This window comes from Pelophylax lessonae, assembly GCF_965119305.1.
Source record: "Pelophylax lessonae genome assembly, chromosome: 12".
Lineage (NCBI taxonomy): Eukaryota > Metazoa > Chordata > Amphibia > Anura > Ranidae > Pelophylax > Pelophylax lessonae.
The window spans coordinates 62,514,530-62,533,252 of record NC_138779.1 but is presented as its reverse complement, the minus strand read 5'-3'; the positions used below and the strand labels follow the sequence as shown (position 1 = coordinate 62,533,252).

General features: G+C 41.9%; 1 protein-coding gene across 5 annotated transcripts in view; it reads right to left on the bottom strand.

Annotated features, from left to right (window-relative positions):
- Positions 1-18,723, bottom strand: part of USP28 (ubiquitin specific peptidase 28) — a 159,067-nt gene that overhangs the window by 132,192 nt on the left and 8,152 nt on the right. For all 5 annotated transcript variants that reach the window (XR_014225968.1, XM_082273384.1, XM_082273386.1 and 2 more), the window contains exon 2: positions 1,937-2,014. Coding sequence is in view for 4 of the 5 variants with exons in the window: in XM_082273384.1 (XP_082129510.1) it covers positions 1,937-2,014 (78 nt within the window). In the remaining variant the exon portion in view is untranslated. The remainder of the gene's footprint in view (positions 1-1,936; positions 2,015-18,723) is intronic.

Below are 18,723 nucleotides of genomic sequence, written 5' to 3'. Positions count from 1 at the left end.
AGAAGTCTTGGAGGCAAGCATGGGAGTAGATGACAAAATAACTTCCTGGTTTCCATGCCTAGGCAAATTATCTCATACATCCCAGGAGATTTCATGGGAGGAGGTGTTTTCTAAGCTAAGCACACCTGGCATGCATGCCTAAGCTAATGGCAGATGGATTCCAGGATGTAAATACTACATGAATCATAAGTCTTTACTTAAAGCGGTTGTAAACCCAAAACTCCAAAACTCCAAAAAAAAAAAAAAAAAAGGCATAATGAGCTAGTATGCATCGCATACTAGCTCATTATGTATTACTTACCTTGGAACGAAGCCCCCACACGGACCCCCAGACATCGCTGCGGGCGCTGCCATGATCCCTCGCCGTCTCTTCCGGGTTTGGCGGCTCCGGCGCCGCGATGACGTCACTCCCGCGCATGCGCGCGGGAGTGATTTTCCGGCAAGCAAAACTGAAGGTCCCCCCCGGACCTTCAGAGCGCATGCGCCGCTCGCGTGAGCGGCTGCATGCACTGCAAATATCTCCTAAACCATGCCGGTTTAGGAGATATTAATTGTACCTACAGGTAAGCCTTATTATAGGCTTACCTGTAGTTAAAAGTGTAAAAAAAGCGGGATACTACCGCTTTAAGATATCCACTGCCAGAAATGCTAGGGTATGGTTTTCAAAGCGATTTCTCAGCAAAATAAAGCAGACATGGATACGTGGATGGGTTTGCTTTAAATAATAATGAAATAGTGTTTTTGATTTGTGGTGCTCAGATGCAGTGTAATTCCAGTTTATGTTGTTTTGATTTGCCTACTGTTGCATCTGAATGGAAACTGCTTCTTGGTTGCTCTTGCAATCACATTCACTTGTATAGGTGAGAAAAGCAACTATGATACTTAAGCCCCGTACACACAATCAGATTATCGAACGATCTGTCGTCCCTTTTTTGTGGTATGCTAGTCTGATGTGGAAAGTGAAGAGGTTATTTTCATACAAATTTTCCCGTACGACAGAATTCTACTTCAGAAGTGATGTCATGTGTTGGATTGCTTTGTATGTGTTCTTTGGTCTCTGAGCATGCCTAGTCTTTCTCTTAAGATTTTTTTCCGTCAAAATCTGTACTAATGAGATGAAAATCGGACGTTGTATTACGGACGACAAAAATTTTATATCCTGCACATCAGGATTTTGTCGGCTGTCGAAAGCACCATACTAACAATCCGAAAATCGGCAGATTGGTCGTCGGACGAAATTTCCCTTCTGATTTTCTTATCGTGTGTACGGGCCTTTAAGCTACTTCTGACCAATATGGGTCACGGGATTTTGTACAATGCTGTTTGTCTATAGGACATAATTCCAAAATATTCACAATTAAAATGTTACTAAACCCAGGACCCTGCATTCACTATATCTGGTCTCACACAGTACGCAGAACATGGAAATGCAATTTTTGTAGTAAATATAAACTACTAAAAACCTTTTCTCATCAGCAGTATATAGCACTCGCATGACTTCTATCAGTGTCCAGCAGAGCACTGGTTTAAGCTTGTAGGAGTTTTCATTCTCCCATGACTTGTCTTATGAGGATGCAGCACTCCTGACCCTCTGTCTGGACAGTGCTGATTGGCCCTGTGCTGATCACATGCACCCTCCTAAGGGAAAAAAAACTCTCTAGCAATGCACACCAAACTGAGCATGTGCAGCTTGTCCCCATAGCCTCTGTTCTATCAGGAGATGGTTTGGGGACTATGGTTGGAGGGGAGGATTAGAGGAGACAGAATCAAACAGCCTTTTTACACAATCAACTCCTTAGGTTCAACAGCTAGTATAACCAGCATGCTTTACTGCATATACACACTGATTTTACTGTTATGGCTTTAGTAACAAATTCAATTAAACATTTGTCTTTTACACATGAAATGCCCAGCTCACTTAGTAATAGAATCTGACCTTTAGTGCTTCATTTAGAATAGCTGGATCTTGGATCCCGGTTATCTCTTTAAGTTGGTTAATCCGCATCTGAGTGTCCTGAAAATGAAACAAAAATCAGTGGTAAAAAAACATTACTATAGGATAGTGGTTCAGTACATTCAGTACAGTAAAAAGCCATTAAATGTTATATAACAAAGGCAGATCTAGAATACAAATAAATCTTCACAGCATGGGTCATGCGTGATCATCATAGCGATCTCCTTGGTTAGAGCTTTTAGACCAACATGACATGCCAAATGCAGCATTTATTGAATACATGGTTGTTGGCTAATCTGCTAAAAAGCATTCCAGGTTTCTGTTCTCCGGGGAAAAATTTGGATCATCCAGACATAGCCAAACAAGTACAAACAACATTGTAAACATTGTCTGAACACACTGGACATGGTTTATAAAAGGGTCACAACTTAGAGCTGGATGGGTGCCCTGCAGCAAACAACCATGTTCAAAGCTGAACTCTCGACAGACACATACAGTGTCTTGAAAAAGTATTCACACCCCTTGAAATTTTCCAGTTTCATATGTTACAACCAAAAACGTAATTGTATTTTATTGGGATTTTATGTGATAGACCAATGCAAAATGGCACATAATTGGGAAGTGGAAGGAAAATGATAAATGGTTTTCAAAATGTATTTTTTTTTTTTTTTCAAAAAAGGATTTTTATTGAAAAGGTATATGAAGGTTTACAATAACGTCATAAAGGGATACAGAGAAGAATACAACACATTGGCATTTACAAAAACATGCAAAACCATGCATAGTGGAAAGAGCGAGGATTCCAATGGCGCCTAACGCATAGTTATGTTATGATATACAAACATTATTAATTAGAGCGGTAACATCATATCCTCGGTCTGATACTGGAATGGGTCTCATAGAAAACGTAAAGGCTGTATGGATATATAGGAGGTTGTATGGGAGAATGTTGATAAGTAGTAGATGGTAATAATTTGAGGGCAGCCCCAAGAGGCCTATATAGATCAGAAAATAATACTGACATAGGTAGTTGTTTAGGGGTACAGAAGTTTTTAATAATATTTGCCATATGAAAGGAGGGGGGAAAGAAAAGAGGAGGGGGGGGCAGGAGGGGGGAAAGTGAGCAGAAGGTGGGAATAAGAGAGATACAAGAAAAGGGGTGGGTTTTCCCTCTCAGTCTCCGCCCCCACCTGGACAGAACCAACCGCAAAATGTAAAAGTGAGTGATTATTATTATTATACAGGATTTATATAGCACCGACAGTTTGCACAGCGCTTTACAATATAAGGGAAGACAATACAGTTACAATACAATTCAATACAGGAGGATTTAGAGGACCCTGCTCGTTAGAGCTTACAATCTAGAAGGTGATGAAGTCAAAAGTCACACTTTAGGTTAAATTAATTCCCAAATTATACATAGTACAGCGCTATGGGACCTCTCACATTCGTCCCTTGTTTAGGGGTGGGTTTCAACATTTTTTTTACAAATATTTTCAGGGAATCTTAAGAAGTCACGCGACAGCGTGACGTAACGTGTAGGGTGTACTAGGAAGCATACACCGGAACTGACGCTACGAGGTATACAAACGAACCCTGCGGCAAACAGAGCAAGCAGATCTAAGCTTTTTTAACTTTAAGTTACTAAGTTTTTTTACTTAATAAAATCTGACAATACTGCACTATGAAGGCTTAAAAGTCTTTTTAAGAAACGCAGTAAAATTGGCGAGGCAGATGTGAGGAGAGAGTGATACGTGTGAGCCCGATATTACCCCACAAATATTCCAGTGGATTGGGGATTGTACCCACAAGTCCCGCAGAAAGATGGAAGGATAACTATGTGGAGATAGAAGCGAAGCCCCTATACTGGCATTAATATCCAAGGCGTATTATATGCAGGAGTAAAGTGAGCGGTTTGCACACCTAGAAGCGATTTACACTGAAGAGCACCAGCACTTGCACATTATAGAGGTGGAAGAGGTGTATTGGCTCTGAGATTGGGATACTGACATCCTTTCCTGTGACACTGAAGCACCTTATTGAATGGACTTGTCTTAATTAATATCAGATAATAAAAACATATGAAAAAGATTTTACCCTAAATAAACCAGCACTGTTTATTTAATCATTAGCACAAAGCACTATGAATAATCACTGTTATTTTAGTTAGATATTGGTAAACAGCATTATAGTACAGGGCTCGACAAACCCCGGGGCGCCAGGTCGCATTGGCGACTAGAATTAGCGGCCTGGCGCCTGGGGTGCCCTGCAGGAGGTGTCCTGTCCCTTTTGCGCCCCCCCCCCCTCCTCCCCGAGTGCACGGACTACCGCGCCGTCCGAAAATTGAGGCCCCGGCCTTCTTCTGTGAGATTAGAGAGGCTTCCAACGGGGAACTGGCGCCCTCTTATGGTGGCCGGGAGTTTCACAAGCAGTCACTAATGACGGTTTCCACTGCCTGTTCTCAATGCCTGCCCATCTCCTTCCAAAGAGGAGATGAGATGGAAGTTTTTGCAGTCTTCATCTCCCTGTTCACTTACCTTTGCTTAAAGGTAAGTGGAAAGGGAGTGTGGTTATTATTTATTTATTTTTTTAATTATTTAAAAAATAATAATAATTTTTTTTTTAAATTGAAAAATATATAAATATATATATATTTTTATCATCTCCCTACCATGCCACAGCCACACAGCCGAAGGCCGCTTTCACACAGGCTGTCTGATCAGGTCTGCCTGTCAGTTTCTCGGGCAGACCTGATCGGACCCTTCAGTCTCCTCTATGGAGCGATAATCTGCCGCCATCTGATCCTGTCCGCCAAAAACTGATGGATGGTGGTTCTATTTTCTATCCATCCTGTGGATCGGATTAGATGGCATCGGATGGAAACAGACGGACGGTCTGTTTCTATCCGATTGCCCTATAGAGGAGAGTGGGGTTCTAGTCGTATTTATGTGTAAATTTAGTATCAGTTTTTTTTTTTTTTTTTAAATAAAGCTTGGTTGTTAGTTTAAAAAAAAAAAAAAAAAACTGGCTCCTAACTTTTTTAGCTGGCTCCTAGATTTCTAGATTTAATATGTATGTACAATTTTGAAGATATCTGATCTATGCATATACAGTGGGTACGGAAAGTATTCAGACCCCCTTCAATTTTTCACTCTTTGTTATATTGCAATATAACAAAGAGTGAAAAATTTAAGGGGGTCTGAATACTTTCCGTACCCACTGTACTGTTGGTTTAAATATTTCACAGAGAACTAAGGAAGAATAATGGTTTATGAATTTATTTATTCATTTTTCACATATTTAACACTAATTTATACTTCTATTCCCATATTATATAATAATTATCCTTGAAGCACAGTATTCCCCCCATTAATAATAGATGGGCAGAGAATCTGTTAAGTAGACATGGAGTTACTTTTTCAAAACAGACCAATGTAAATGTGGGCTAAAAGACATGTCAAATCAGAGCCAATTGCCAGCAATGGCACCACCTGAATCGGTGTGACAACGACTTTGCGGTGCCTCGCCGATTCCCAAAAGTAGTTTCTGTACTACCTTTGGTGACTTCGGGGGGCGATTTCAATAGACATCCATGCAGGAACCCACACAGAGGTCTGTGAAATCGCCCCCCAAGTCAGACTGAAAATGCCGGTTTGAAAGCGTGCGAGTTCAGCTGAAATCGCATGATTTTAAACTGGCCTCAGTGTGAAATTACGCCCAAAGTCTCTTACTTTCCACAACTTCAAATCCTCCCATTACAAAATATATTTTTTATGAATAGTTCCACTTTGTTAACTATTCAGAAAGCTACATTCCTAGCAGACAATTATCAGATGCTAAGTGGGGACGGCTGAGCAGACAGAATGGCTTTCGAGGATGGCAGAGACTGGAAAAGTCCTGAGCGGTTCTATGCACTGGGACATATAAGGAGGCAAGGGAATGTAAATGAGCTTGATGAGCTATTTTAAGGTCAGTTACACATGCCATTAGAGTTTGTCATTCACTCCTTCACAATGATGTGCCAGACACTCGTCACTGAGAATCAGCAAAGCCTGGGCTACTAAAACACTGATGATGGGGAGCGTATTACTAGAATTTGCTACCTGTTAAAGGAATGCAATTCATCAGCATCTAAAATCCTTCACAGGATGTCAACGTTAAACCAAAAATGGAAAGGGCTTAGAAATGAGCTCCTCAAATCTCCAAATCCACTTGTCTGCTTTCTTTGGAAATAACAAATTAGCAATTCCTCAGCACTCCGTTTCACAAACCACTGGGCTTAGTCAACAATGCAGAGCAAAAAGCAATGTTGGTTAACCAGATTCACTTTACTCGAGTCGGATCGGTTATTTTCCAGCGATGCTGCACTTGATCTTTGAACTTGGAGAGGAATACCTGTAGAAGACTAACAAACATCTAACAAATGTCAATTTGTATTTTTCTTCTGCGAGTTTTCCATTCATTTGCATATTCTCCCTGTAAGTCTTGCTGCTCCACTACAGACACACGTCCTCAACTCAACTTGGCACCGGCTTCCTTATGGCTTTTTTCCACACTGGAATTGTACATAAGGAAAGAAAAAAACACATTCCAAGCTTTTAGGCTCCATTCACACTTGTGTGACTTGTCATTCAACTTTGGACACAGTTGCATGACAAGTCGTAGCCCATTGTTTTCAAAGACACCCATTAAGACCAGTGCGACAAAGGTCGCAGTGACTTTGGAAAGATGCCTGCACTACTTTGATGTGACTTCGTGCCAGAGAGTGTAAAGTCAGATCAAAGTCGCTCTAAAGCCACACTGGAAATCGTGCGACTTTGGAGTCGCACAAGTGTGAATGGAGCCTTAGATGCTGTATATGTTACTTCCACGCCTTGAGCTAAAAAGACTGATAAGAGCTTATTAGGATGTACTCCCCACAGGAGCCTAAGCACGTTTGACTCCCAAAGTCCAGTTCGTTTGACTAGTGTGATTGCTTCGTACCATGCCCTGGCACACTTGAAAGAGGTAGTCTTCAGACACAATGGAGTTGGACAGCAGCACAGTATGCATATGTCTAATTGCTAACTGTGCCCGAGCAAAGAACTCTAATAGATTACTGAGCATGGAAGCAGGTATGCAATTATTGCATGTCATGCCTTACAAGGGAGGCTCCTGGGTCATGTGTCTAGCACCAGGTACAGCAACCTTGACTCATTAGTATGCTTCATCGACATCTTTCTTCGTCAACTCATCCCCAAACAGGTATTACTTTTTGGGCAAATTGCTCCTTATTCAAGTTGTAAAGCGCCACGCAAACTATAAGCGCTATATAAATCCTATATCATAATAATAATAACTACATTGTAAGCTCTCACGTGTAGAGCTCTACCGTACTAACCCTCTTGCCTTGGATTATATTGTAACTGTACGGTCTTCCTCTACATATAAAGAACTGTGCAAACTATTTGTGCTATATAAATCCTGAACAATGATGGATTGATGATGAATGAAGATGATGATCCTGGAAATCTACATGTTCTCTATTCCAAACATATCAGTGCTATTGGAAATACCAAAGCTTGGCACTAGTGTCCCTGTGCCTCTGTCCCTGGCATTACAACACATTGGGGTTGATTCACTAAAACTGGAGAGTGCAAAATCTGGTGCAGCGGTGTATGGTAGCCAATCAGCTTCTAACTTCAGTTTGACAAAAAAAAAAAAACCTGGAAGCGGATTGGTTTCTGTGCTGAGATGCACCAGATTTTGCCCTCTCTGGTTTTAGTAAATCAACCCCCTTGTGCCTCATCTGTGAAGTGTGTTGTGCTCCTGGAAACATCAATCCATCCCATTCCAGACTCAAACTTTCCAATCAAATGCCCTTCTCCACCAGAGAGTCCTTTATCTCCCCTTCCTGGCAGAATGTCACAGAACTGTTTGGTGATCAAATCACTCCTGGACTTCCACTTCCATCTAACAGGGAGACCCTGACTTATGGCATTTATGCTGGCCATACAACATGCTAATACATTAATAGTACAACCCATTAGCATAGGGATATTGCATAAAAATCAATACATCAAAAAGTGTCCAAAGATGATAATTCAATAAAGTGCACCGTGCAAAATCAGTCCAAATAAGTGAACAGTGCAAGAAAATTCTTGAAGTAAATGTGTATATTGGCCCAAACTTCTTATGTAACCATATGCCACTCCACACCCAGGTGAGCAGCCAACTCACAAACTGCTTACCAACAGATAAGACCTCATATATATATATATATATATATATATATATATATATATATATATATATATATATATGCATATATGGAGGTCTGGCTACACTTTTTAGGAGAGATTCCTGCTGGAATGGATGGATGGCTGGATGGATGGATGGCACACTTCAGAACACAGAATAAGGGCTCCCAGACCACTCTGCAAAAGAAGCTCGGGGGAATATAGAGATAAGGAAGGAACTCATAGTATAGTAGTATAAAACTTCACCCGTTTATTAAATAAAAGAATACTACTCACACAAGGCAGATAAATTCAGGCAAGTAGATAAATCAGCATAGTCATCACCCTACCAGGTATCGTTTTTATCTGTATGTGGGAGTTTAGTGAGTGCTGCTGTCACATTCAATCTTAGTTGTTAAAGAGGTTGTAAACCTCAGAAAAAAAAAAAAAAACCTGAAAGACAAAGGCATAATGAGCTAGTATACATCACATACTAGCTGATTATGAAATACTTAGCTTAGAACATAGCCCCCGCAGCGCCGCCCGCAAACTGGTGACACGGCTGACATGTTCAGCCGCCTTCCTTCGGGGCTTGCGTCCTCTGGTCAGCTAATTGGCCAGAGCCGCGATGACGTCACTCCCGCACATGCATGCAGGAGCCGTAGTTCACGGCACAGGGCTCTGAAGGAACGGCACCAGCGGCGCCACTGGGGATGTCACTGGCTGCATGCAAAGTAAATATCTCCTTATTGTAGGCTTACCTATAGGTAGAAGTTACAGAAGAAGCTTTACTTGCGCGTTAATTGGTATCATACGATTGTTAGTTTTTTTTTTTTTTACATTAAGCGCAATCAATTCTTTTCCTATTTATGCTGGCCATACATTGCTAGGGAATTGTACTCTGAACAGTGGTTCCTGCTGCTGTCAGAATACACTGATTAGTGGCTGCAGTTGATTGGCTGCTACAGCCGCTGATCATCGGAATATTTTCTAACACATGCCTCAAACAGAAATCAATTAAATAATCAGCTTCTCTTGATCAGGAGAGACCAAACACTGATTGCAATTCATCCATTCCCTGCAGGACAGGGATGAATTTTGATCAGTGAATGGCCGGCTTTATTCAACAAACCTTAAAAAGTGTAATTAAATCAAATACTTTGCTTCACATTTTTGCACGAATAGCAAAAAAACTTTCATTTATATTTCTCTCTTTCATGTACATCACATTCATGATGATCATGAGTGAAGCCAGCCATAGATGGATCGAATCTTGGCCAGTTCAGCAGGGACCGTCCGAGATTCGATCCATGTATGTGGGGGCTGGTTGTACTGAAGCTAGAGCTGCACAATTCTGGATAAAATGAGAATCACAATTTTTTTGCTTAAAATAAAAATCACAATTCTCGGCATAACATCATCTTTCACATTATACAAAAAATTGAGCTAACTTTACCTTCTGTTTATTTATTTTTTTATTAATTGAAGTGTAATTTTACACAAAAAAATGCATTTGAAAGACCGCTGTGCAAATACAGTGTGACATAAAATATTGCAACGACTGCCATTTTATTCTCTAGGGTTTGGGCTAAGAAAAAAAATAAAATATTAATATATAAAAACATATGTTTGGTTCTTCTAAGTCATTTCCTAGCAAAAAATATTTATTTTAACTTGTAAACACCAAATGTCAGAAAAAGGCTGGTTAAACTGCCCTCAAAGAGCAAAATGATACAATGTTTCTCTTTAGCTCTAAAGCGCTGACAAATGTGATAAAACTTAGCTGGCTGTTTTTTTTTTTCTCCTTTGACAGCTCTAAGCAGAGAATGACTGCACTGTTACAGTGCCTTGCGAAAGTATTCGGCCCCCTTGAACTTTGCGACCTTTTGCCACATTTCAGGCTTCAAACAAAGATATAAAACTGTAATTTTTTTGTGAAGAATCAACAAGTGGGACACAATCATGAAGTGGAATGAAATTTATTGGATATTTCAAACTTTAACAAATAAAAAACTGAAAAATTGGGTGGGCAAAATTATTCAGCCCCCTTAAGTTAATACTTTGTAGCGCCACCTTTTGCTGCGATTACAGCTGTAAGTAGCTTGGGGTATGTCTCTATCAGTTGTGCACATCGAGAGACTGAAATTTTTGCCCATTCCTCCTTGCAAAACAACTCAAGGTCAGTGAGGTTGGATGGAGAGCGTTAGTGAACAGCAGTTTTCAGTTCTTTCCACAGATTCTCGATTGGATTAAGGTCTGGACTTTGACTTGGCCATTCTAACACCTGGATATGTTTATTTGTGAACCATTCCATTGTAGATTTTGCTTTATGTTTTGGATCATTGTCTTGTTGGAAGACAAATCTCCGTCCCAGTCTCAGGTCTTTTGCAGACTCCCATCAGGTTTTCTTCCAGAATGGTCCTGTATTTGGCTCCATCCATCTTCCCATCAATTTTAACCATCTTCCCTGTCCCTGCTGAAGAAAATCAGGCCCAAACCATGATGCTGCCACCACCATGTTTGACAGTGGGGATGGTTTGTTCAGGGTGATGAGCTGTGTTGCTTTTACGCCAAACATAACGTTTTGCATTGTTGCCAAAAACTTTGATTTTGGTTTCATCTGACCAGAGCACCTTCTTCCACATGTTTGGTGTGTCTCCCAGGTGGCTTGTGGCAAACTTTAAACAACACTTTTTATGGATATCTTTAAGAAATGGCTTTCTGCTTGCCACTCTTCCATAAAGGCCAGATTTGTGCAGTATACGACTGATTGTTGTCCTATGGACAGAGTCTCCCACCTCAGCTGTAGATCTCTGCAGTTCATCCAGAGTGATCATGGGCCTCTTGGCTGCATCTCTGATCAGTCTTCTCCTTGTATGAGCTGAAAGTTTAGAGGGATGGCCAGGTCTTCGTAGATTTGCAGTGGTCTGATAGTCCTTCCATTTCAATATTATCGCTTGCACAGTGCTCCTTGGGATGTTTAAAGCTTGGGAAATCTTTTTGTATCCAAATACGGCTTTAAACTTCTCCACAACAGTATCTCGGACCTGCCTGATGTGTTCCTTGTTCTTCATGATGCTCTCTGCGCTTTAAACGGACCTCTGAGACTATCACAGTGCAGGTGCATTTATACGGAGACTTGATTACACACAGGTTGATTCTATTTATCATCATTAGTCATTTAGGGTAACATTGGATCATTCAGAGATCCTCACTGAACTTCTGGAGAGAGTTTGCTGCACTGAAAGTAAAGGGGCTGAATAATTTTGCACGCCCAATTTTTCAGTTTTTTATTTGTTAAAAAAGTTTGAAATATCCAATAAATTTCATTCCACTTCATGATTGTGTCCCACTTGTTGATTCTTCACAAAAAATTACAGTTTTATATCTTTATGTTTGAAGCCTGAAATGTGGCAAAAGGTCGCAAAGTTCAAGGGGGCCGAATACTTTCGCAAGGCACTGTACATAAATTGTGGAAATGCCAAATCAAAGTGATTGTAAAGTCTAGTTTTTTTTTTTTTAAATATAGCTCTTCACTTGTAATCTTCTCCCCCTGGTGCTGTCTACTGGCTAAAATAAAAACACCTGACACTTGAATAGACATGTAAAATGCTTGGAATACTTGCAAAACTCTCAAATAAAAACACCTGAAGACGGCTCTGCTCATGTGTGAACGGGACCTCAGAGATTTAGCCCACATATCAAAATCGGAGCCAATTGCTGAAGTCGGTGCGAAACCGACTTTGCAGCACCAAACCGATTCCCAAAAGTAGTTTCTGTACTACTTTTGGTGACTTCGGGTGGGGGAGATTTCAATAGACATCTTTGCCGAAATCCGCACAGATAGCTGTGAAATCGCCCCCGAAGTCGGACTGAAATGCTGGTTATAAATCGTGCGAATTCAGCGTGAACCTAGGCTCACACTCATTTCTTCTCCTGCGCACGTTATACAGCGCAGGAAATAACCACTTGCTGACAGTATACTGCATGTATACGGTGGCAAAGCGGCTCTCCTATGTATAATCATGTACCTGTACATGATTCTGCACTTCCAGGTCCGGGGCTGGACCCGCCGATCGCTCCTGAGAGAAGCAGAATGGCAGTCTGTAAACAAGGCAGATCGCCTTTCTGTGACAAGGTAAGGCTGTGATCCGGTGTTTCTGCTAAGCAAGAACGCATATCTCTGCCTTCCCACAGTACATGCACCTCCCCCACAGTTAGCAAGCACTCCCTAGGAACACATTTAACCCGTTGGATCACCCGTTAACCCCTTCCCTGCCCGTGTCAGTACAGTGACAGTGCATATTTTTTTTAGCACTGATCACAGTATTGGTGTCACTGGTTCCACCCCCCCCCCCCCCAAAAAAAGTGTCAAAAGTGTCACTTTGTGTCCAATTTGTCCGCCGCAATGTCGCAATCCTGCTATAAGTTGCTGATCCCCGCCATTACTAGAAAAAACAAATACAAATTCCATAAAAATATCCCATAGTTTGTAGACGCTATAACTTTTGCGCAAACCAATCAATATACAGTACGCTTATTGGGATTTTTTTTGCCAAAAATATGTAGCAGAATAAATATTGGCCTAAACTGATGAAGAAATTTGATTTTTTTTTTTTTTTTTTTTTTTTTTATTGGGTATGTCAAAGCAGAAAGTAAAAAATATTGTTTTGTTTTTTTTTATTTTTTCAAAATTGTCGGGCTTTTTTTATTTAGAGCGCAAAAAATAAAAACCACAGAGGTGATCAAATATCACCAAAACAAAGCTCTATTTGTGGGAAAAAGGACATACATTTTTTTTTTTTTTGGGTACAGTGTTGCACAACCACACAATGGCCTGTTAAAATAATTCAATGCCGTATCACAAAAAAAAGGGCTGGTCATGAAGAGAGATATTGTTTTGATATTTTCGCGTGGGTGGCCCTGTCAGGTAGGCTGTACGGGGCCCCATGATTTCTAATAGCAGCCCTGTGAGAACTACCTCTATATCAGGGATCAATTAAAGCAGAGTTCCACCCAAAAGTGGAACTTCTGCTTTAAGGCCTCCTCCCCAGCTCCTGTTTGTGAAACAGAGCTTTCAGGGAGGAGGAAGCAGGTACCTGATTTTGACAGGTAGCTGCTCCCAGAGTCGCCTTGGGTGGTCGAAGCATTAGTTCTCCTTCCCGAAGTCCTATGGGACACATGACAGGTCCTAGAAGACTTCGGGACAATCAGAGAGCGCTGACTTTTAACCACTTCCCGACCACCTGCAGCCTATCTACTGGCTCTCCTGCGCAAACCGACATAAGTCTACGTCGGTCGCACGAGGGAAGCTAGGCGGCGCGCTCCTGCCCCCACTCGGCAACTGAGAAGCCGATGCATGTGTCAGGTGGCTCCGATTGCCGCCTGACACCCACGATCGTTCCCCACAGAGAGAAGGATGGTCGGCTGTTATAAACACAGCTGACCGGTCCTCTCCCTGGAATGGTCATAGAGCCCCTGTGATCCTTCTATATAGGATCACAGGTTTCTATGTCATTTCAGAAGCCACGCTCCTCCACAGTTAGAATCACTCCCCTAGGCTCACATTTAACCCCTTGATCACCCAAAGGGTTAACCATATGGTGATGCCACCTTTCTCCTGCGCTTAGAATCCAAGCTCCCCGACCACACTTCCGACGGGACTCACATATGGCGTCTCGGATGGCTAGAGTCTTGCTGCCCTAAAGGACTGGGGTAGTCCAACAGTACTACAAACACAAGAAAACAAAGAAGGGCGCACCGACCTAGCGCATTATCCTCAATAGTATGGCTTTAATAATAAATCATAAAAATGGCTACTTACAAACAGAAGTTAACACTGGTGGCTCTGAGGAAGAGGCTAAGCCTTGAAAGGCCTTCAAAAAATACAAGACTGAGGGGTCATTGGCAGCATTCAAACATTACAAAGTGTGTAATAAGAAATGTAAAGACGAAATCAGGGCGGCTAAAATAGAACACGAGAGACATATAGCGGAAGAGAGTAAAAAGAACCCCAAAAAATACTTTAAGTATATAAACAGTAAGAAAGCGAGGCCAGAACACATTGGCCCCATAAAAGACGATAAGGGAGTTTTGGCCACTGAGGACAGGGAAAAGGGGGAAGTGTTAAATAATTTCTTCTCTTCAGTCTTCACAAAATAATTGGGGGGGCTACACTAACCCAGCTTGTAAGGCCAAAGTAAACAACACACCTCAGGAAGTACCGCCATGGCTAACAGAAGATAGACTTAGAACTAAACTAGAGAAACTTAACATAAATAAATCACCGGGACCGGATGGCTTGCACCCGAGGGTTCTTAAGGAGCTCAGCCAGGTGATTGCCAGACCATTATTCTTGATCTTTAAGGATAGTTTACAGACGGGTATGGTGCCAGCTGATTGGAAAAAAGCCAACGTGGTACCAATATTTAAAAAAGGGGCCGAGATGTATCCCGGGTAACTATAGGCCGGTCAGCCTAACATCAGTAGTCTGCAAGATTTTTGAGGGGATGTTAAGGGACCACATACAAGACTTTAGTAATGAAAACGGTATTATTAGTAGTAATCAGCATGTATTCACGAAAAATCGTTCTTGCCAAACCAATCTATTAACCTTCTACGATGAAGTGAGCTGCCACCTAGATAAAGGAAAGCCTGTGGATGTGGTGTCTCTGGACTTTGCAAAGGCCTTTGACACCGTTCCCCACAAACGCTTACTGTACAAACTAAGGAAGGTAGCTATGGACCATAAGGTGAGTACCTGGATAGAGAACTGGCTCCAGGGGAGAGTACAGAGGGTGGTGATTAATGGGGAGTACTCGGATTGGGCGGGTGTGGAAAGCGGGGTCCCCCAGGGTTCTGTCCTGGGGCCAATCCTGTTTAAATTATTCATAAATGATCTAGAGGAGGGGATATAGAGTAAAATCTCAGTATTTGCGTGTGATACTAAACTAAGCATGCCAATATCTTCTGGGCAGTATGGGGAAACCTTACAAGCGGACCTGAACAAAATAACGGGGTGGGCAACTACATGGCAGATGAGGTTTAATGTTGCAAAATTTAAAGTAATGCACTTGGGTGCCAGAAACCAGAAAGCAAGCTACTCACTAGGGGGGGAACCTCTGGGTGAGTCTAGGATGGAAAAAGACCTGGGGGTACTGGTAGACAACAGGCTTGGCAGTGGCATGCAATACCAAGCCGCTGCAAGCAAAGCCAACAGAATACTGGGATGTACAAAAAAGGGGATTCACTCCAGAAATAAAGAGATTATTCTCCCGCTCTACAAGACTCTGGTCCGGCCACATCTGGAGTATGCTGTCCAGTTCTGGGCCCCGGTCCTCAGGAAGGATGTGCTGGAACTGGAAAGAGTCCAGAGAAGGGCAACAAAAGTAATTAGGGGAATGGAGGACATCAGCTATGAGGTGAGGAAAGACTACAAGCACTGAACTTATTCTCTCTGGAGAAGAGACGATTGAGGGGGGGGGGATATGATATCAATGTACAAATACTGTACTGGCAACCCTAGCATATGGAAAATCCTACTAAGAGAAAGGAGATACAATAAGACACGTGGCCACTCACTAAAACCAGAGGAAAGGTGGTTTAACCTTAAAATACGCAGGGGGTTCTTCACTGTAAGAGCAGTAAGGATGTGGAATTCTCTTCCGCAAACAGTAGTATCAGCAGGGAGCATTGATAGTTTCAAAAAACTATTAGATGGGCACCTTAAAGACCACAACATACAGGGGTATACAATGTACGGTTAACAGCAAACACACACACATCATAGGTTGAACTGGATGGACTGATGTCTTTTTTCAACCTCACAAACTATGTAACTATGAAACGCGTCAGCCGTCATCTCAACAGGACTATGGACATGGACTATTCCTGACACTCAAGCGATTGAGTCTGATATGATCATTTTTAACTTCTGTTTGTAAGTAGCCATTTTTATGATTTATTATTAAAGCCATACTATTGAGGATAATGCGCTAGGTCGGTGCGCCCTTCTATGCCAGTGTCATTATTACAGTAACAATGCATATTTTTAGCACTGATTACTGTAGTAATGTCACTGGTCCCCCCAAAAGTGGCAAAAAGTGTAATTTAAAGGGTACGATCTGTCCGCTGCAATGTCGCAGTCCGGCAAAGAAAAAAAAAAAAACGCAGATCTCCGCCATTACTTGTAAAAAAAAAAAAAAATGACAAATCTTTCCCGTAGTTAGTAGACTTAATAACCAATCAAAATACGCCTTTTGCGATTTTTTTTTACCAAAAATATGTAGCAGAAAACAAATTAGCCTAAAATGTTAAAACATTCAGATTTTTAATTTTTTTTTTTTGGGGGGGGGGGGGGGGGATGTTATATAGCAGAATGTGAAAAATATATATACAGTAAACCCCCGTTATATCGCGGTTCAGTTTTCGCGGTCCCGGTATTTTGCGTTTTTTTCTGTAAGACCTATTGATATTATTTTACTTATTAAATCGTTGTTAATTAAGTAATTTTGTGTTTTCCATTGCTCTTGGTCTGTCTCTCAGTCTCTTTTATGTGTTTAAATGTGTTTCTATTGTTTTAAAAGTGTGTTTAAAGACCTTAAAATACTTTTAAAAGTACAGTGAAAGTTATAAAAACATGCCTACAGTGTATTTAAATAGGGTATTTCTATTTTGCGGATTTTCACTTATTGCGGGTGGGTCTGGAACGTAACCACCGCGATGGAGGGGGGTTTACTGTATATTTCTTTTCAAAATTGTTGCTCTTTTTGTTGTTTATAGCGCAAAAAATCACACAGGTGATCAAATATCACCAAAGGAAAGCTCTATTTGTGGGAAAAAAGGATGTAAATTTCGTTCAGGTACAGCGTCGCACGACTGTGCAATTGTCCGCTAAAGTAACGCAGTGCCGAATCGCAAAATAGGGCCTGGTCATTAAGGGGAAAAATCCTTCCGGTCTTAAAGTGGTAAAAAAAAAAAAGACTGGAACTCCGCTTTAACTCAGAGGATGGCTCCTGAGGTCAGACACTTCACTGATACAGACACAGGCTCACCACTTCACAAAGATACATTGTTATCTCATGTTTTACAATATCCCAACTGGTGACAAAAAAATTACGTTGTATCAAATATGTTTTTATTATAAAGGTGAAGGTAAATCATGAATATGTATCTCTGAATGTCAGGGAAAACTATTACTCCTAAACTCCATAGTTTCATATTCTCGTGTTCCAGCTGGGGAAAAATAAAATAAATAAAAGTTAGCTACAATTACTGCAGCTACAGACTTTTAATATATAGACACTCACCTGTCCAGGGATTTTCGAATCGGCTGCCGTCGCCATTTGTTCTAAGGGAAACCGGCAGTGAAGCATTTCAGCTTCACAGCCATTTCTCTACTGCGCATGCGCAAAGTGCGCTAAGCATTCTAATTGGCTCGGCAGCGGGTGAAGGAGCAGGGGACCTTGTAGCAATATACATTTCATCTAAAGCAGCCCATAAAGGACTCTATTTTTTTTTTTCCTTCCACCATGGGTTGTGGGGGTGGGGGGAAACGCTTGATTCCCCGGTCAAAACCACCCACACCATAATCCCCCCCCCCCCCCAATCCACCAAATGATTTGGACCAGTGCACACCATAAAGACATGGATGAGAGCGTTTGGGGTGGAGGAACATGACTAGCCTGCACAACAACCTGATAGAACACCTCTGGGATGAATTTGAGCAGAAACTGCGACCCAGACCTTCTCGTCCACATCAGTGCCTGACCTCACAAATGCGCTTCTAGAAGAATGGTCAAACATTCCCATAGGCACACTCCTAAAATTTGTGGACAGCCTTCCCAGCTGAAGCGGTTATAGCTGCAAAGGGTGGGACAATATTGAACCCAACGGCCTAAGAACCATTAACCGGTTGCCGACCGCCGCACGACTATATACTGCGGCGGTCAGCCCCGGCCAGGCAGAGTGACGTATCAGTACGTCACTTGCCTGTCACTTCCTTGTGAGCCAATAGCGGGCGAGCGTGCGCCCGCGGAGGCGCGCGCCCACCGCGGCTAGTTCACAGGGAAGTTAGTGTGTGTGACCGGCGGACCTGATGTCCGCCGGTCACTCGCCGATCGTCGGTACAGAGGGAGAAAGTCAGGGGGCTGATGTAAACAAGCTGCCTGTCATTCTCCCTTGTGTAGAAACAGTGATCAGACGGTTCTACTATGTAGGGCCGTTGATCACTGTTCCTACACTAGTAGCCACAGCCAATCACAGTAGAAAGCACGCCCCTAGGGACACACTTAACCCCTCCCTCCCCAATAAGGTTAACCCCTTCCCTGCCAGTGTCATTTTGCAGTAACAGTGCATATGTATAGCACTGATTACTGCAGTAATGTCACTGGTAACCCCAAAAGTGTCAAAAATGTCAGTCAAGGGTCCGATCTGTCCGCTGCAATGTCGCAGTAATGCAAAAAAAAAAAAAAAAAAATCGCAGATCGCCGCCATTACGCGTTAAAAAAAAAAAACACCAAAAATGACAGAAATGTTTCCCTTAGTTAGTAA